General features: G+C 43.5%; 1 protein-coding gene across 1 annotated transcript; it reads right to left on the bottom strand.

Moving 5' to 3' along the window:
- Positions 1-3,906: 3,906 nt before the first annotated feature.
- LOC107108152 (putative helicase MOV-10) lies at positions 3,907-19,525 on the bottom strand (the record flags this gene model as incomplete). The annotated part of the gene is made up of 13 exons (XM_015408553.1): positions 3,907-4,414; positions 5,616-5,740; positions 8,500-8,588; positions 9,368-9,493; positions 11,993-12,061; positions 12,508-12,702; positions 12,792-12,909; positions 14,096-14,198; positions 14,769-14,888; positions 16,692-16,789; positions 17,376-17,479; positions 17,658-17,819; positions 19,378-19,525. Coding segments are annotated over 13 exons (1,522 nt in total), but the record flags the coding sequence as incomplete, so codon positions are not given.
- Positions 19,526-20,584: the final 1,059 nt, after the last annotated feature.

A 20,584-nucleotide genomic window follows, 5' to 3' on the forward strand; every position in this document is an offset into this window, starting at 1 on the left:
AATTTAAATTCCTCCCCTTTCACCTTTAAGCCTTCTATTAGCTTATTTTTTCTTATATCTTCATTTAATGATTCTATTGCAAAAACAAAAAGTAAGGGAGACAATGGGCAACCTTGCCTGGTTCCTTTCTGGATCTCTATCATTTCCGTCAAGTCTCCGTTTATTATTACTTTTGCGTATTGCTTTTTATATATAGCTTGAATTGTATTGTAGAATTCTTGGCCAGGTTCTGCCGCGTCTAGTTTTTTTAATAGAAAGTCCCACGACAGGTTGTCAAACGCCTTTTCCGCATCTAGAAACATTAACATTAGTTCTTTCTCTGGATGTTCTTCATAGTATTCTAATACATCCATAATGATTCTTATATTGTTTCTCATTTGCCTTTTGGGTAGGAATCCGGTTTGATCTTGGTGGATCATCTGTGTCAAAACCTTTTTTAATCTTCCTGCTATTATTGATGCAAATATTTTGTAATCAACATTGAGAAGTGATATGGGTCTATAATTTTTAATGTCAGTCTTATCTGTACTTGGTTTTGGGATAAGTGTTTATTAAAGCGTGGTTCCAAGATTCTGGAATCTTATTGTTTTTACCTACTCTTTGGGAAAGTTCTTTAAATGGTGTCCATAACTGTTCTTCGAAAGTCTGATAAAATTCAGCCGGTATTCCATCAGGGCCTGGGTTTTTTTTTCCTTTTTTGTCTTCTAAATGCCTCCATAATTTCGCTTAAAATTATGGGATCGTTTAATGTTTAGTTGAGTATTAAATTTTTGAATTCTGTTTTTGAGGTATTCTGCAATTTCACTTCTGTTATCTACAACCTGTTGGTATAGCTTCTTATAGAATTTTTCCACTATCTTTTTTAGGTCTTGCGTATTGTACTTTTCTTTGTTATTATCATTTCTTAGTTGGTGCGCTTCTCTCTTTCCTTCTTTATTTTATAGGCTAGCCATCTATCCAGGTGAGGGCTGGAGATCACTCAAAATTACAACTGTTCTTTAGGTAGCAGAGATCAGTTCCTCTGGGGGAAATGGTGAACTCAGTGTCATTATACCCTGCTGAGGTCGCCACAGCAAATTGACACTGAGTGCCCAAGGCTGGAGCATTCGCCCAGAGCCTCTTTCTAGAGGCCGTTGTATTTATTTCTACAACGGGCCTTTTTCCTAGTATATTATAAGGGGGCAATCTTACTTCCCAGGGAATGGAGTTCCATAGGGTGAATGTCACACCATGAAAGTTGTGCACCGTTTCAGAACTGATGGAGCAGAGGTCCATCAGTGCCTATTAGCCACAAGGTATAGATAGGAACTCTTGGTCTGGGACAAGTGATGCTCTGTATTCTTGGTGCTTGGGGGGGCACAGTGGGAGGGCTTCTATTGTCCTGGCCCCACTGTTGGACCTCCTGATGGCACCTGGTATTTTTGGCCACTGTGTGACAGAGTGTTGGACTGGATCGGCCATTGGCCTGATCCAACACTGGTTACTCTTATGTTAACTTACTACAGTCAATGGGAGAATGTAGAGTTAAAACCACTCCAGGTACCCTTAATAAGCAGGAAAGTACCAAATGTTTAGAATGTTTAAAGGTAAGAAACAGCAACCTGAACTGGGACCAGAAGCTAATAAGCAACTGATGCAATGAAACAAAGATAGAAGTAATATATGACTTTTTATGTTTGCCCTCCATTCATTAGGCCAATGGCTGCACGTTGCACCAACCAAAGCTTCCAAAACATTTGCAAGGTCTGTACCATATACAGTATATTACATAAATCCAAACAGGATGTTAGCAGGACATAGAGAGTAGATGTAAGATTACAACAGAGAGTTCAGGGCACTACTGATCATGATATAAAACTGTAACCAGGAGATTTCAGTCTTGTGGTATAATGGAAGCACTTTGTAGGACAATAGATTCACCCTTTCTCTTAGTGTAACTTCATTTTCTCTAATATAATGAGCAGGCTGAATAATGTAACAGTAGCAAAGGTCAACTATTCATCATGTATCAGTTATGAAACTCCCTCCTCCCCATTACTAAGCACTTAATGCTCACATTACTTGAACTTACCTAAAACAGAACTTTCATAACCTCTACATTTAAGTAATCCCTGGTTCATTTTATAAAGATCTAAAACCCTCACCTTCCTAGGTCTTAAGGATAAATCCAAAATAACATTTCCTATGCAATCTGTCCCTGATGATACCACAAGAGAGAAAGAAAGAAGGAAAGAGGGAAAGAAAGAGAGAAAAGGAAAGAGGGGAAGAGAGAGAGAGAGAAAGAGGGGGAAGGGAAAGAAAGGGGGAAAGGAAAGGAGGGAAAGAAAGAGAAGGCGGAGGAAAAGAGACAGAGGGAAAGAAGGTAAAGAGATGGGGGGGCTCTCCCACCCACCCCCCGCGGATCCCTCACTCACCCCATCAAGCTCTTCAGGCGCCGGACAGGAAGGCCAGCGAGTGGACTCTTTGGGCCTCCCGCGGGCCCCAGTGCCTCGGCATGGGCAGGTCAGCGGGCGGACTCTTCAGGCCTTCCGTGGGCCCCAGCGCCTTGGCATGAACCCGGGAAGGCCGGCGGGTGGAAGGTGGGCTCTTACCTCCCTGCCTCTTGCTCCTCATGGCCTGACTGAGGGCTGCTGGGAGCAGGGGGTGGGGCTTGCTGCATGTGCCCGCCCCCTGGGCTCGGAAGGCAGCTGGAACGCCTTTCCAGTGCGTTCCGCCCCAAAAATAGCCCTGTATGTGCTGAAAAGTTATGGTGTGGTAGCATAATATATGTTAACACAGTGATTAACCCAAAACTATCACACTCTGATGGTTGCTTTCCACATTGTTAATCAAGGATGTACTGAAGATAGCCATGCTTAAAACAGCAACAATGTAGAGTTGCTTAAATTTTTCTTGCTGGTAGCGCTAATTTTTAACAGATATGAGTAAATATAACAGGTTAGTTGCTTTGAACACACAAACACTTGGTTCATCAGAGTTGGTACTGTCTACTCAGACTGGCAGTGGCTCTCCAGGGTCTCAGGCAGAGGTATTTCCCATCACCTTCTAGCTGGAGATGACAGGGTTTGAGCCTGGAAACTTCTGCATGTATGCTTTACTTTCATCAGCTGCCTTGAGCAGATGTGAGAGGAAGCATGTGCATTTTTTAAATAAACTAACTGCGTGGGCGACAGTATTCAGAAAACTCTTCATTTAGATTGAACTCTACCCCCAGCTCTCCCCAGGCAGGAGAGACAGGGAGCAAGTTCATTTTATCCCACTCATTGCTACATCCCTGTGTCCTGTTGGCTTTATATACAGAGAGGTTCCCTGGCATAGCTTTTGTAGGAGTTAATGCTCTTTGGGGGCAAGAGATAATATCAGTGTGACTGTCTCTCTCCCCCCCCCCGCTCTAACCTGTCACATCAACCAGATGATCAATTACCTTCCCCCATGCTATTTTACCGTTGTTACACTTCCCAATTCAGATTGGTTTTTATAACTAGTAAAGAGTACAGTGTATTTGGTTCCGATTTTTACTAGTTATCTGAATGTACATCCTTAATTCTGTTAAACTATCAAAGATGTCCTCCCACTCCAACCTTGGAAGACCTCAGCTGCATGAGCTGCACTCCTTGAAAGTTGGATAAAGCTGGATAAAGTATACCTGATCCCTCCCTTCTGCCATCATGTTCTCTCCCCATTATTCCCTTTTCACTACTTGCAACAAAAGGAGTGATGCGAAAGAAGTCTGCAGAACCACACTGTGGTCTTGTGATTCCATGATACAATAGTCATTTTATTTTGTAAACTTTAATGGAAATTTAGTACAAAACAGTTGATAAAATCAGATTGTCTTGAAAAAGCAAGAAATAAGCTTTGTTTTTTCTAAATGCAATTCAAGGTAAACTTTAAACGCCAGCTGGGAATCCAGTGAAAAAAGCATATGCATCATTTCAGCCACAGTATGAGAAATTAATGAAGGATGGGGAAGTGGAGTCCCTGCCCTAAGTCAGCACCACTCCTCAGTCCACTTTGTAATTTCTATTGCCCTGACAATCCAGCACTTCTGAAACACTTAGAAAATCGGAGAGGAAGTCCAGAGGAGTCCCTCTCTAAGCTGAAGAAAAAGAGATTTACACTGAATTAACAATGATAACTACACAAAGTATTCCCATTGCATAATTAGGATGTTCATCTTGGAAATTTGGGATCGGTGTGCAGGATTCCTGCTTCAGCCCCTGAGAGACGGGAGGTGAAATGTTCAAACATGATTTCTTGAACTGGACTGCCACCTGCATTGCAATCTGAGCAGCAGAAAGAGATGTGAGATATTTGGGAATGCAGAGGGCAGCAGTGCTGCACAGAGCTCAGTGCTCACGTCTCCATTCGGGCTCTACTTGTTGTTGAATGTGACTCTCAGCTAAGTTATGGCCTGCATAAGAAGGGGGGGGAAGGTGAAGGAAGAATGAAGAGACAAGAATTACTTGTTTGTCACTCTAAAGTACTGTTTGACTTACTGACGGGAGGCTTCACAGGAGAGGAGGAGCTGACGCTGACTGTTAATGCTGGCAGAGCATTCTGTTACTCCAGCACCTACCCTCTATTCCCTTGGTGACATTCGGGCATAGTGCTTTGGAACCTGTTTACACAATACTGTTTTGCAACCCCTATTCCTTCAAGTATGCAAGAAGATTCTGCTACAAAAATCTATTCAGAAAGTACATACACATACAGCTGCTTAGGAACAAAAACAAACAGGGTTTGTAATCAGTCATAAAAAATTATTTTCTTCCAAATACTCTATGTATGGTTGAAATGTCTGCAAGATGGTTGGTAAACTGCAAGTCTCTTTCCCATGCATGGATTAGAGCCCAGCACAGGATTACCCTGAGCAGAGAGGCCAGTCTCCTTAGAGAGCCCCGTCTCTGAAAATGCCCCTTCTGGAAGTCAGATGCATTAGTGGCTATCAGCCAAGAGAGCAGAGCAACCTTTGCATTGAGATGTTGCGTACCTCCAAATAGTAATTACTGCAGGATCACAATGGGTGAAGGGCATTGCCTTCAAGGTCTTTGGGGGGCTTTCTGGAGGTATCTGGTTGGGTTGGCACTGTAGAAAATGGGTGCTGCACCAGATGGACCCTTGGTCTGACCATGCAAGCCTCTTATGCAGGGCTCTTTTTTGTAGAAAAAGCCCAGCAGGAACTCATTAGCATAATAGGCCACAACCCAACAGCAGAAACTCATTGGCATATTAGGCCACACCCCTGACAGCACAGCTCATTAGCACATTAGGCCGCACCCCCATGTTACCAGAAGTGTGGTTATCCAGCCACACCCACCTTTTGCTTGTTATTCTGTTTACCTTGTTTGTTGTCAAAACCCAGGGCCTTTTTTGTAGCAGGAACTCCTTTGCATGTTAGACCACACACCCCTAATGTAGCCAATCCTAATGAGTTTCTGCTGTTGGGCGTGGCCAACTTGGGAGCCAGCCGGAACTCCGTTCCTGTGCGTTCCTGCCCAAAAATAGCCCTGCTCTTATGTCTTCTCACGCACTCCCCCTACAGTGAAAATCATTATACACCAAAGAGATGACTGGGGTCCAAACCATGTCTCAGAGTCATTGTAGGCTCTTACCTGCCGGCTGCCTGTTCAGGTCGAGGGAATTAAGCTCTGCTGCCAGAATTTCATCCTCCTCATTCTCTTCTCCCTCATATGGGTATCCTCGGTATGCACCATTATCCCTGCAGTACTTGAGAAACCTGGAAGCACAAACAAAAACTGTTGTTTAAATACTAACATCCTGAGCCAAGGGAGTGAGAGACTGAAAGTGGACAGAACTGTTGCATGGTTAACAAGGACCAAGGAACAACACCCTTTTCAACTTGAAAAGGAAGATTGGAATGAAACTAGTTAGGATTCAGCTCAGAGTTTCTGGTAACTGGGTCTTTGCTCCAGAGTTCATTGAAAGTATTTTCGTTCTGCACTTTACACATTAAAAAAACCCCTCTCCAAGGTATCTTACAACATAATTTCATAACAATAAGATTAAAAAGATGAACATAAACAGTATCTTTAGGCAGAAATATTTTGAAAAATCAAATATGAACTGGAAAACGAGAGTATAGGCTGTAAGGTAAGAAAGAGCAAAACTAAGAAATCAGTAAAAAGGGCATATAAAATATTTGGCAAGGAATAAAGCTCCAGCTATAGATCATCAGCTAGCAAACACACACACTCCATTTTTTAAGAAATTCAAGGCAACTAACATAGCAGCGATCAACAACAGATTCAGACAGTCTAAGCAGGGCACTACAAAAAAATTGTTCACAAAAAATTGTACAGCTGCTATAAAGCTCCCATGTGGCAGATTATATAAAGACTTTAGAAAATAAACATGTCTTCATCTAATGTCTTAGAACAGGAATGGGTAACCTTTTCAGCCCAAGAGCTGAAAACACATCTGTGAAGATGCTGGTGTGCCACTAAAAGGGAGTAAGACAAGGGTTGTACTTCGGTAAACACAATGGGAACAGACCCAGCAATGCTGCTACTCTGACCCAGGTGTGAGTGTGTGTGTGGGGGTGAACATAAGAACATAAGAAAAGCCAGTGTTGTATCAGGCCAATGGCCCATCTAGTCCAAAACTCTGTCACACAGTGGCCAAAAATACCAGGTGCCATCAGGTGGTCCAGCAGTGGGGCCAGGACACTAGAAGCCCTCCCACTGTGCCCCCCCAAGCACCAAGAATACAGTGCATCCCTTGCCCCAGTCTGAGAGTTCCTATCTATACCTTGTGGCTGATGGACCTCTGCTCCATATGCTTACCTAATTCCCGCTTGTAGCTGCCACCACGTCCTGTGGCAGTGAATTCCATGTGTGATCCTGAGAGGCTATGATGCACCTAAGTCATAATATCTGCCTGCTTCCATGCTGCTGGCCTCAGTGGCACTGCCAGCACGTCATCAATTCTCAGTGACTAGGGCAGAGAATTAGCCCTGGATGTAGAGCAAAATTCTCTGGTGTGCCATTGTCTGGCACATAGTGCAGGGCCTCCAGTGAAGGTTATAATTTGGAGACAGGTATATATGGAAGAAGACAGTCCTTCAAGTATCCTTGGTGAAGACCCAAAGGCTTTATGGGCAATAACCAGCACTTTGAATTGTGCCTGGAAATAAACTGCAAGCCAACACAGATCTTTTAAAACCACTGCAACGTGTAAGCTACATGGCACCACCACACAGAGTGTGTTGCAGTAACTTAACTGGGCCTTAATGAGTATGTGGGTAACTACAGACAAATCTATCACAGCTGGCAAACCAGCAGAAGCTAGTTACAGGTGGTAAATGCAAGGCCAGATTAAGACAGGTTGAGGACTTAACTATGTCAAGTTTAGAAAAGAGTCCAGTAGCACCTTAAAGACTAACAAAATTTGTGGTAGGGTAGGAGCTTTCATGAGTCACTGCTCACCTCTTTTAGCTACATCTGCTGTTCTTGCATCTGAATGGCCAGATCTACAAGCAACCTGCAAACTAACAACTTGAAGGGAGAAGGCGACACCATCCATATCGGGCTGACTCTGCAAACCCTGACAGGCCTTGTTAGCCACCAACCATACATTTCTCTCAGGGCTGAAATACATGCATTGCTAGGAATTCCAAGGATTCCCCCCCTCTCCTTTTAAAATCATGCATGTGGGGGCCTGACTCTGAAATGGCCCTGAAGAGCTATTCGCCCCACTGGGAAAACAGACAGGTACCTGCCTAAGTACCCATTCTTCATAGAGCCCATTACTGCCTCCAGACAATAACTAAGACAATTAACTCACTTGCCACAATTGAAGAGGAGCACATCTGAATGTAATTTCATATGCATACACTGAAGGGACTTTCCTTTCAGTCATGATGTAAGGCGCAGGCTCGGCGGAGCCGAATGAGGACGCAGCCGAGCCGGAACTGATGCGGACCGCGCGCCAAAAGAAGCCTCCGTACTAAGAAGACCTGCCTGACACCAGGAGAAATGCTGAACAAACTGGACCACCGGAGAAAACCGAAGCCGGAGCCAGAAACAGCGCAGCTAACCCACCACTTGGGTGCCGGTAGGGAATTCCCACCCCTATACGATAGCTGTGGCCGTAGATAGGGATTATAATGTGCACTTGCACCCTGCCTGTAAACCGCTCTAAGACCTTCGGGTCAGAGCGGTATATAAGCCTAAATAATAAATAAATAAATAAATGGGTTTCATACAGACGTTTAACAGAATGGGGAATCTGTAGCTCATCTCACCCAGAGGTACCTGGGCCTGCCAGTATAGGGAGGGAGGGAGGAACTGAAATTGCCAGGTGGGGAGGGAACAGGCAAGGGAGTGAGAAATTGGGGGACTTTAGGCGGGTGTATTTTAATTTGGGAGTAAGGAAGGGGGGGGTGGTCTTACTCAGTTCATACGACAAATTGCCTTGATAGCACAATCCATAAATTTTAAAGCATGCAAATAAATAATGCTGGAGGGAAATACTTACTCGCCCCAGATCGGATCCTGCTTGAGAGTAGCTGGATTGCCTATGACAATTAAGAGTGCTTTGGATCTTGTCACAGCCACATTGAAGCGCTGAACATAAAAAGAGAATGCGAGAGAACATCAACAGCCTTGGCCTATTGGAAAGGGAAACCTTGGCGCTTTGAAAGCAGCTGTCCCTCCTTAGCGTGAAACCACCACAAATGGAGGTCTGACCAGCAGAATAGTCAAAAGCCCTCGAAATGGAACCAAGGCACCTTAAGGAGGAGAGCCATGTTAACCCTCCATGCACATGAAAGATCCTGGCAGTCCAGGCCATGGAGGCTTTAATTCACATTGGTTCTCTGCCAAGTCTATGGTGGCACTAGGAAGGAAAAGAACTGGGGAGAGGGGTTGTCTGGCACTCTGCAGCTCTGAAGGGAACAATGCAGAAAGCTTATTTGCTTGTTCAGCTGCAACAATTCCTGTCACGGTTAATTCTGCTACTGCCTGTGGTGCCCTTTAATTCAGGGGGTCAGAAGGTACAAGTATGTGTTCAGGATAGGGCCCCCCACTGTCATGTATGCTGCCTCAACCCACAAGGAACATGGGAGACTTGCCAACAGATTTCTGGGCATCAGGACTGTGATGCCAGAGGATGGGATGAGAGCTTGGCATGCTGTTTTCTGAGGCCCTCTCCAAGATTCCGGTTTAACTCTAGATAAGGCAGACAGAAAGGTACTCTGCAGCCATACTCCATATGGCCAAGTCAGGCAATGAAGTATGACTCAAATTACTGAAGAACGGGATGTCACTGATGCTCTGGACATGCCCTGGGTCCCCAAAGGCAAAGGGGGGGGGGAGACTGAAGAGGAATGTATGTCGGATTGTACCTTGGGATTCCTCAAGAATCCTAGGTTGAAATCTTTATCCATTTGAAAGTATTCACTTCGGCTGCGCACTGTGGAAATGAGCAAAACACGCCGCTCCTGGCCCTGGAACTCCTCCACAGAGCCCACCTGGAGGAAGAGGAAAGGAGAACAATAGCCAGGTGACAGGAAATGAGATGGAAAATGCCTTGGGTAAAACAAAACACAAGAACAAGAGAGAACTTCAAAGATGAACAGATTTGGGGCTGTGTCTCACAAAAACGTACGCCACAACAAAAACTGTCTGTGGTGCCACAGAGCTTCTTTTGATGTTTACTGTATTTGCCTATCTACTTTTCTGGAACTGAGCTACTGGCCTTCCCCCCCCCCCCAAAGTAATTTAGCAAGTAATACCCCCACCAAGATGAAACAGAGCAACAGGGACAGCTCGTCTCCACACGCAGCAACCCCTATGGTTGCCAGGTCCAGAATCTGAGGCTTCATTTAAACATGACAAGCAAACAGAGGACCAACTCATGGGACTTTGCACTTGAACAAAATTATGCTACCACACATCAAAGTCTGTTAAAAACTATTCACACACGCAGCCATAATTTGGAGCCTTATTCTTTCAGGTTCTGCTTGGTTTTGCTCATTGAAACCAGCACCATCAATAATAGTTTCAAAGGGGAAAAAATGTATTTTTTTTCTCTTTTAGATGGCTAACAGTAGCATAGAAAGCCTAGTTTCAACCAGCAAACATGAGAACAGATTGAAGGACTTAAATCCTCTCTTCACTTCCTACATGGCCCCAATCCAAAATGCAGCTATACATGCTCAGTTTAGCGTTTGTAGGCTGATATAGATTCACAATAGATCCAGTTGGTCAAACGTGTTGGTCTGAAGCAGTACAACAATTTTAGAGTCCAATGGCACCTTTAAGACCAACAATATGACAAACTAGCAGAGAAGTGTCTAAAGGTGCCTTTTCTAATTGTTGGAAGTGACTGGGAATCTTCATTCTCTCTTGCCCTCCCTGCCTGACAGGAGAGAATGATCATCACCATGTTGCATGTTAATTTGCTGTTCATTCTCTGCCTATAAGCCTGAACCTTTTTTTGCCCATCTATGTATTTGATAAAGTGCGCGTGCACACAAAAGCTCATACCTTGAACAAACCTTTGTTGGTCTTAAAGGCGCCACTGGACTCTAAATTTGTTGTATAGATTCACAATGTTGGTTTCATTAATTGAAACAAGACTCCCTGAAATAGTTATTAGTTTTAAAGTGGAAAAAATATACTTCTGTAATCTCTATCATGTGAGACTACTGAACACAAACATTTTTTGGAAATCCCAAATTTTTCCAGGTCCAATAGACACAAGGAAAAAAAGATGGAAACTGAAGCTGTGCCAGCAGGGAATACTCTGCTCCCTGTGGGGACAGCTGATCCTGGGGTTGGCTTCTTGTGCAGCCCGGGTTAAATCAGGCTGTACAAGAAGCCAGACTGAAGCAGAGCCAGTGGGGAGCAATCTACTCCCTGCCAGCACAGCCGATCCTTGGGCTGTCTTCTGCAGTCTTCTGCAGTCCCTTTAACCTTTAAAGGGACTGCAATAGAAGCCTGACAAACCGCTGAAAGGCAGAAGCAAACTGCTCCCGCCTCTCCACTGTTTTTCAAATATACCTAGTAATTCCCAATTATATCTAGGGTTTTTCCAGGAATTTTTTCCAGTATCCTAAAAAAGAACCAGATACCTTTGGCATTCCAAAATATACACGAAAAACATTAATACGGTATTTTTCCGGTATATTTTTGGCTTGAGTAGATCTGAACATACACCCCTAGTCACTCCTGGCTAAACAAAACTTTTTCAGGAGCATCTAGCTAGCCACAGGGGTGCTAAATTAGATGGAAATAAAGCTAGATGCTTCTAAGCCCACTGAATTCAATGGGCTGAGAAGGGCATCTCATAAGCAGAGCCCTGCCAGATCAGACCAGTCATCCATCTAGTCCAGCATCCTGTCTCACACAATGGCCAACCAGTTCCTCTGCAGGGCCAACGACAGGGCATAGAGGCTGAGACCTATCCCTGAAGTTGCCTTCTGGCTCTGGGATTTGCCTCTGAATGTGGAGGTTCCCCTCCGTCACCATCATTAGTAGCCACTGAGAGACCTATCCTCCACTAATCCCCCTTTAAAACTGTTTATTCCCGTGGCCATCACTTCATCTTCAAGCAGCCCATTTTAATTACCCTCTGTGTGAAGAAGTGTCTCCTTTTGTATGTCTGCCTGCTTAGGACGACACTGTCTAGCTTAGCACAGTAACCTCAGTTTAGTCATTTTAGCTTCTAGGGACAGTTCAGGCTTAATTTGGTCTAGAACTTATTTTTTTGTCTTTTTGGTGGTCCACAGTATCCATAAAACTCTCCTGCAACACCACGTTTAAATTAATCAATGTTCTCCCTGACAGCTGTCTTCACTGTCCAGCTTTCACACCCATACGTAGTAATGGGGAATATAATCACATGAATTAACTTAATCTTGACACACCCCTAACACTTAAGAATCTTTTCTTGGCTGCCCTTCGAATTTTTCCTTCATGGCTGTCCTTCGAAGTCTTAATCTCCTTAAAACACAAAAAGGTCTCACCTTTAGATCCTTGATATCTGACATGGCCTTTAACTTTGATATATCAATGGCTTTTCTTATTTTTTCCACCTACAGTAAAATGCAAAATTAATAATTTATTCACCCCCAAACTCCCCCATAGTTCCTGGCTAGCACAGCTTGTGGAAGAATTCTTTTGGTCCATTAAATGGGGATAATGGCTGTTCCTAACGGAGAGGACAGGAATGGTACAGGAAGGACTAGCAAGGGGCTCAGAAACCTTGACGATGGAGAGGGCTTAAAGGCAACAGACCACTGCCAGAGCATACAGCACCTGAAAACTGTGGTGTTGCACTCTCAGAAATAACCACTGGGATACAGAAACCACCTCTGTGGATGGCCCATGTCACAGGTTACACTTACATCTCTGGCATAATCATAGCCAAGAACAGCTCAGGTCACATCAAAGACATTTGACCATTAAGGGCTGCCCGAAATCTCCCCTGCTCCCAGCAGCAAGTCTTATTCAATAAGTAGGAACCAGTAGATAACATCACCTGCTTTCTGTATGGCGAGATGATGCCAATCTCTTTGGGTGATATGCGGGACAAGCCTTTTTTGCCCTGCTGCTCCAGAAGCAGTTTTCTGAGATAGTCTATCACCACATCAATCTCAGTTGTGTTGAAAAACGAAGGGCTCTTTTCTTCCCGCTCGTCTTTTCCACAGACTCCATGAAAGATTATGGGAAACCCCTGCAAGAGTGACAGATACCACCTCAGTTGTCTGAAAGTGGTCACATCGGGTGACAAAGTGACTCAATGATGGCTTGGTGGCTTCTCACCTGCTTCGCCAGTTCACTCCAGGAGCAGTAGGAATGTGTGATGGCAGGGTTGGCATGGACCTGCAGCTCCCCCTCGTAGAACTTCTCATTGGGAAACTTCAAGATCGCAGCATGAGACCTTGGGTGGGAGAATGGGCCTCAGCACACAAACCAACACTGTCTGCATGAACCGCCTGAGACTGAGGAGAACACCGTGCCTCTTTTCTCTTCTGGGGTTGTGAAGGCTTGCACCACAATAAAACTTACTAAGTGGTCAAAGCACTCTCTGTCTCAATTCTCCATCTGAGAAGCTGCAAAAATACTGGCCTGCTTCACAAGGCTAATGTGAGGAAGATTAAGACAAATACTGCACACATCTGTGTGCTTTGATAATGCCAGATGGTTGAGAAAAGAAACATGGCAATGCCCAAGAAAACATTTCTCTCCTTACTCCCTAGTCATAGCATGTGCTCAAAATGGCTTTCAAACTTTGGGGGTTCCTGTGTCAAAAGGCTGCCTTTGGCAATAACTGAAATCTGAAGGTGTGAAGATAATGTAAATAGGAACTTCAAAGCTACAACTTTTACAAAGTCTCAGTTGACATAAATGAAAGCTGGAAACATCTGCAAGCACCCGTTTGCAAATGCATAAAGATGCTACAATTCTTTGACAACAATAACGGAATGAGACCCTTCCATGATGAAATAGTCAAGTTTCTCCCCCTTAATCAATCCCTTGTACTGGGCCAGTTCATTCATTTGGTATCTCTTACTTCCAACAGACAAAGGTACATTTTGCCTCAGTGTTAAATGCTAAACTAGATGTGATCTACTACATGATGCCCCCTTACAGTATATGGGTATATATATCTGTGAACTAGGTTTGTTTGTTTTTTTAAAATGATTTTTTGGGTGAGGGGAACAAACTCTGCTCTACCTCACTGTATTCTGTTCCTTTTGGCACTTCCCTCCCCCATCCCCCCAAAAGTGAAAGCAGTTAAATACAGCCAAGCAAAGTAAGGGAGAATATAAAGTTTAACTGTGAATAGCAAATAGCAATGTTTCAGCATAATTCATCCAGTGTCTGGGGCCCCACAAACATGGGTTCATTTGCAATCTTTAGGAAACTGGCCTGGTTTAGGGACTGTAGGCTAATATCTCTACTAGGAGGGTAGAACCCAGGAACCACACTCATTCCATCCATGATACTTTATGGGTTATTGGCAGATTGAAACCTGCCTTCTATTAGACAGGCAGCCAGATACACACAAGACAGAGCTCTTATGCTCCATCTGCTGGAACTCAGAGGCAGAGCAGGAGATGTACCTGTAGTTTTGCAGCAGTTTAGTCACAAACTGTGGGTTGTAACTCCCATCCTTCTTTTGATACAGCGGATTGTGATTCATCAGTCGCTCCAACAGGGAAAGTTCTACAACAGCATAAATGTATCTCAGTGCTGTGTTCCCTCCAAACTCTTCTTTCCCCTCAAGTCTCTCTCAGAGCAGCACAAAGTACAAAAGCGTGGGCAGAGTGAAGTCTGGCAGCTGCCAAGGATGTAAACACTGTGGATGCCACCTCGATTCATAAGGCATGTGTGAGCACATTCATTTATTTTGGGCTGATTTTACCCCACCCCCAGCAGCAGGGTGGGGGGTATCTTTCTTCCATGGCTAATATCTCTCCAAGCCACATGGGCACAGCCTCATAGAACCAGCTTATCACACAGAACTGAGCAGCTGACGAGTTATAAAGAGCTTCTTGCCAGTGGCTGGTGGATAGTGAAAAATCCTCAAAGGAGGCCATTATTTATACTATGGCACCCATGATTATTATAGTTCTCACACAAATACTTGCCTATTCAATTGAGCACAAATGAATGGTTCTGGAGTCCATTTACTTTGTACTCCCCTTGGAGGCAGACAGATAATCTGCTGTTGCACAAAACACTGGCACAGAAGGAGTAAGTTCTAAAAGGCATTGCCACTTGTTTCACACTCACCTAAGCCATGGTCAATAGCCAGAGGAGACCTCAGGATGGGTCCCAGTTGCTGAGGGTCCCCTGCCAAAACAAGCTGTCCTCCTTTGGGATTTGTCTTTGGGTCCATCATGGCTAGGAGACCTAGACAGGAAAAAGGTGTGCTCAAGCTGCATGGTTGTTGGTTCCAGGGGAAACAATGGAGAGCGAGAAGAACAGAGCACTCAGGGCATGTACTGAGATCCTTCTCCCGCTGGTAATAAAAGGACTCAGCAAGATTCTTTAGCACAGTCCTGCCCACAGAGCAAGTGGGAGGACTGATCTGATACTATAACAGGTGAGCCCATGAATTCAGAATCCAAGAATCCCCACCCCAGACCCCAATCAGAACTTGGCTAATAAATTGAAAAAGTCTCAGAGGCTGCAGCTGAGAAAAAGGAAGCTTCCAATTGTAAAGGAGCTCATGCATCAAAATAGGAGAATATGCTAAGCTGTGGTTAAGATCCTCTGGTAAGTAACTGGAAGCAAGAGAAAAGGGAAGATGTGATTAAATTGGCCAAAGTGTTTAGGAACACCACCAGTACATATGCCTGGAAAGCTGGGAAACGGCTTGGGTAAAGTAGTTTAGAATATAAACTTCTGTCAAAAGCAACATTCAAAGATAGTCTGGAAGAAGGTGAAACAGAATTGATGAGGGGCTGCTAATTTTTGCTGAAGCCTTTTCTTCACAAGTACACATAAAATTATGCTTACATTAGACAAGATGTGGTCAGAACACATGTGGAAGAGCAGTTACAAGGAGAAAGTATAGCTAAACTTTTTACCTCCCCCACTGAAAGAAATAGAAACATTTATCTTAAAGTGAATCGTCTAGCCAGTGGGAGCCCTGGGCAACCCAAGGACAGACAAGCACAGAGGGAAGACACCATCCCAAGAAACCAAACCCATTTCTATGCTCTCAATCCACAACAGAGCAAAGCTAAGCACAACCACGGGCAATAGCTTGCTCCTTGCTATCCCTGAGAAGACCAGGCATGCTCTCAGCCTCTGAAGTGACCAACTGGTAACCCTGTGGCTTTAGGTGGTTCCTTTAATTCCCACGGGTAAACTAATACATGTTTTGTATACTTTTACTGAGTTATTTGTTATTGCTAATGCAGCATGCTATTGTGCTTAATAAATTAGTTTGGTTTGTAAATGTTGCCTGATGTGGTGGTTGGTCTTGCTTTCCTTAAGAGTTCTATAAAAACAACCTACTATGAGGCCTATTTGGTAGAGCTGAGTGAAGTGCAACAGTAACCTTTCACCCCAATGAAAAGTGGCAAAACCAATAATGTGCCTTTGGGAGAACAGCCCAAGATTTGCCAATGGAAGCAAATAAAATAAACAAGCAGGATAATCCAAATGCTGTTTCAGGACACAAGGAAGCGATTTTCCAGCAAAACAACGAACAAACCAAACAATCAATTCAGCGTCTTCTGGCCCTTCCTGACTAAAATACCAAGACACCTGGAAACAAAGCAGCAGGCAGGAGGCGAGAATGTAGAGGATGACAGGTCTAAACCAACGTTCCCTCTAAGCAGTGGAGTCTTGTGAGCAAAAATTCTACATTGTGAGCTCCTGGCATTAAAGTTGTGAGCAAGCAATTTGGCTACTGCATAAATTAGTCTGCTCTGGAGCCATCCTTCCTGAGCTAAGACAAAAATGTGTGAGCCAGAGGCTAAAAAAATGTGAGCTAGCTCACACTAACTCAGCTTAGAGGGTACAGTGGTCTAAACCCACAATGCCTATCTATGGCTAACCCACAAGGTGAACCAACCTTCTTCCCCAGTTTGCATTTTGTTCAGTTTCCAAACACATTTTTTAAAAAAACCCTCCCCATAAAAATGTGGTTAATTTTCAAGACATAAAAAGGGTGCAGAGGAATACAAGAAGGCTATCATTTACCTGCAATGGCAACCAGGCTCTCTGGCTCCACAGCATGGCCACTCTCATCAATGAAGACATGAGAAAAATGCCCCCGAGGGAAGTCAGCAGAAACTAATCTAGCCAGCAGAAAGAGACAGAAATGAGCATGAACATGCAGCTTCTCAGCCAGTCCTGAGAACAGCCTGATGACATTCATTTTAAGGTGCTCAGAGCTTTATGCTATTTTTATACTCTAGATGGGTTTTTAATGCTAGGTTTCAATTCTTAATAACTTTTATGGTGGTTTAAGTTTTTATTATGTTTTATATAAGCCAGAGTCCCCACAGAGGCTGTAGAGACAATTTCTAAATATAAAATAATAACTTTTACATAAGTTGCGCAATGGATCATACTAAGGAAAACAAAAGCAAGGGAGGACGGAGAATGAGTGTTTTGATAAGAGATGAAAATCCCCTGATCACAAAAATATTCTGCCCTTACATATATAGCTAATAAAGAAGTTTTCCCTTGCAATAAGGAGTGCAGGGAGATCCATATGTACATTTCAAAAAATCTTATTAAAAATTGTAACAGAATCAATTTTTTTCCATTTGAGTAGTGTAAAATACCACCCTATGCAAAACATACATCGATAAATACACCTCTATTCATTCCCCATGCATCCTAGTTTCTCATTTTTGCATGGCACCTAATCCTCTTTACCTTCCTGCTGTTATCAGGGTAGTGACGATGACCCGGTAGCTTTTCAGTGTCTCCTTGCTGAGAAAGACAGGGCATTTCTCCTCATTATCCCAGTTACAATAAGGCTAGAAGCAAAAACATACATATTTTAGGCACTGTTGGGACTGAGGCTCCATTACTTGACAATTCTTTCAGTGCCCTATCTTAACACAGGTGGTGGGCTGCTATCATCCTAACAAACCAAAATAGAGAATACTAGTCTGCACTGAAATGCCTGACTGGAGAAATGAAGCTACTACACACCTTGATATCTTCAGGTATCAGGCGATAATCCCTGCTGTAAGCATTTATCCTATAGATGTTCCTTTTTTCCACATGTTTCACGAGATGTTGGCACAGCAAGTCAGAGGCACTATTGGAAGGGGCACAGGCAAGTACATGGGAACCTTCAATGCAGCGCAGTACCTGTTAAGATAGGAATTAAACTGGACATTCTTGATCAGCCAGGTAAGGTCACACTGCCGGGCATATAGGAATGGAGGTATGAGATTGTTCAAAGGGCACCATGAGAGTGGAAGCATGCTAGAGAGGATGCAAAACTGGATTTAGTGTCTCTGCAAGACTCCTGTATTAGGAAAATATTCACGCTCAGTCTTGCGAACACACCAATCAAGCAAGATCACTTCCCTTCCCCAAACTATGATACTTTTGTAGCTAATCAAATTGTCATGGCCAAATGACTACACACCACATTGAAAATTACTCTATAATAAGTCACTAGGAAACTTAAAAGCCTCTTTGACCCAATATAGGTCAATTAGCATTTTGGTCACAGGCCTGAGTTTAATTAGCCCCTGCTGTTGCAGAGGCTACGTTTCCTCAGCACAGTATTCTGATATAAAACCAAAAATTTAAAGAATAGGGATTCTGATTTGGCAATTCTCCTTAATCAAAGAACACACAGGGCTTCCAGCATTTTAATACTTCATTAAACTAGATTTCTACTTCTTTTTAACTAAGCAAGAGATTATAAAAGTATTTATTACATGGTCACACGGATATGAGCAGCTGGATGTAGCTAGTCATTCTAATATTTCCAGTTTAGGTCCCACAAGAAATAACCCAGTTCCAATGTTACAAGAAACCTTCTCACCCACCCTGCAGCACTGCAGGATTTACTCTCTGAGAACTGCCTAGCAGATTTCTCACTGAGCTCCCCAAAAGGGATGCATTTATAGTACTTTAACAAACAAAACAAAGAAAAAGGAATTTTTATTTTAAAAATTCTCATGTCTTCTGCCTAGCAATGTATTTTTACTTGAGATGTAGGCATCAAAAGACATGAGATTATGCATCATTTTAAACTATAAAAGATCTGTTTTTTGTAAAACATAGCTTTCCTCATTAGGGATTCAGGACAATTCAGCTTTTTATGAAAACACCACTTTTTTACAGCTTAGTGGTCAAATACCCATTATGAGGTACAGGGTAATAGTAAACTAGTTCAAAAGAGCCTCTTTGGTTAACTGTCAGAACAATTATGAATGAATGTATTCCAGTTTACACTTTATGGCATTCCAAAATCTCATCTAAACTGTTGAAGAGTGTGTGCAGGAATGATAAAGACACGTGAATTTTCCTAGCTTTATTAAACAATAGATAATTAACTTTTATTCAAAGGAACTTATAGCTGAAAGTAAAATCTACATACATCATATAATATGAAAATACATTTGCACTTATATACAATAGAAACCACACTGTATCATGTGACAGTAGAAAAGAGTAAGAGTCCAGTAGTGCCTTAAAGATGAACAAAATTTGTGGCAGGGTATGAGCTTTCTAGCAGGTATCTGAAGTAGTGAGCAGTGACTCACAAAATCTCATACCTTACCACAAATTTTGTTAGTCTTTAAGGTACTACTGAACTCCTAGTCTTTTCTACTGCTACAGACAGACTAACATGGCTACCCATCTTGATGTATCATGTTACAAAATCATACTGAATAAGTGCACTCCTCACCTGTTTGATGGCCTCTACCATAGTGACTGTCTTGCCAGTACCTGGAGGTCCAAATATGAGGTAAGGGGCTGGTCTGGAGGTGCCTGCCACCACCTGATAGACAGCTCTGCGTTGTTCCTCATTTTTCTCCAAGTTGAGGTCATATAGACTGGTGGGGGACGGGAGACAGAAAAGACAGTAAAGTACTACCCACAGCTGGTAAAGAAAAGAACCAAGGCCACCTCATCACCACACGCTCTTTATGAATCTCAGTTCCAGCATCTCGAAGCTGCTACAGCAGTAATACTCAGTAATACACACGTGGTTCTTCTGAGCACTGTTCCCCAATGTGACACCTGTCCCATTTCAGGAAAGTTGGCAAAACCTTGCCTGGAGGGGCTTGCGGTTGGCAGGTGGTCCCCACCTTGGAACAGCCACCACCAGAGGAATAGGTAAGCTGCAAGAACTCCCTGAAGCGTAGGCCTCATCTTGGGGTTGGAAGTAAGTGTGGTTCTTTTGGCTGATGGCAACTGGGAATGTGGCTCTCTGCAAGCCACAGCGTGAGTACCACTGTGCTAGAGCATGGATTCTCCACCTTGTTGAGCTGGAGAACGACCATTGGTTACTCACCGTGAAGGGTCCTTCTCCTCTGAGGCTTGGAGAACATCTTGTGGGTGATTCCCAACCATCACTTAGGGAGGCAGGACTAATTTCAATTACTTCCTGTTTCCTGTAGTGGGAGTCACCCTAGGCTCAGTTCTGGTGCTCCAAAAGCAATACACTAACTTAACCACTGTAAAAGAGAACTTGAACATCAACAACAAGAGTATAGCCAAATCACAAACATTGGAACAGGAAGAAAAAGGTGAGTCCTCTCCCTCATGTAATCTTATTATTATTTTTAAATAGAGTGTGAAAGAACAGCATAGTAGATAGAGGAAATGACGACCCGGGAGGGCCAAGATGTCCTCCAAGCCTCAGAGGAGAAGGACCCTTCACGGTGAGTAACCAATGGTCGTTCTCTCTCTGCAGTGGAGGACATCTTGTGGGACCTCCCAGAGCAGTGTCCCTAATTTTTGGGAGGGTGGTCGTCATCAAGAGTCAGAACAGACTGCAGCACTCTCCGTCTGAATGCTGCATCAGCAGAGTCATACATATCTTGTAATGCCTAATGTGGATAACGAAGACCACGTACCAGTCCTACAGACTTCCTCCACTGATGCCCTGT

This window comes from Gekko japonicus, unplaced genomic scaffold, assembly GCF_001447785.1.
Source record: "Gekko japonicus isolate JY-2015 unplaced genomic scaffold, Gekko_japonicus_V1.1 scaffold1312, whole genome shotgun sequence".
NCBI classification, from domain to species: domain Eukaryota; kingdom Metazoa; phylum Chordata; class Lepidosauria; order Squamata; family Gekkonidae; genus Gekko; species Gekko japonicus.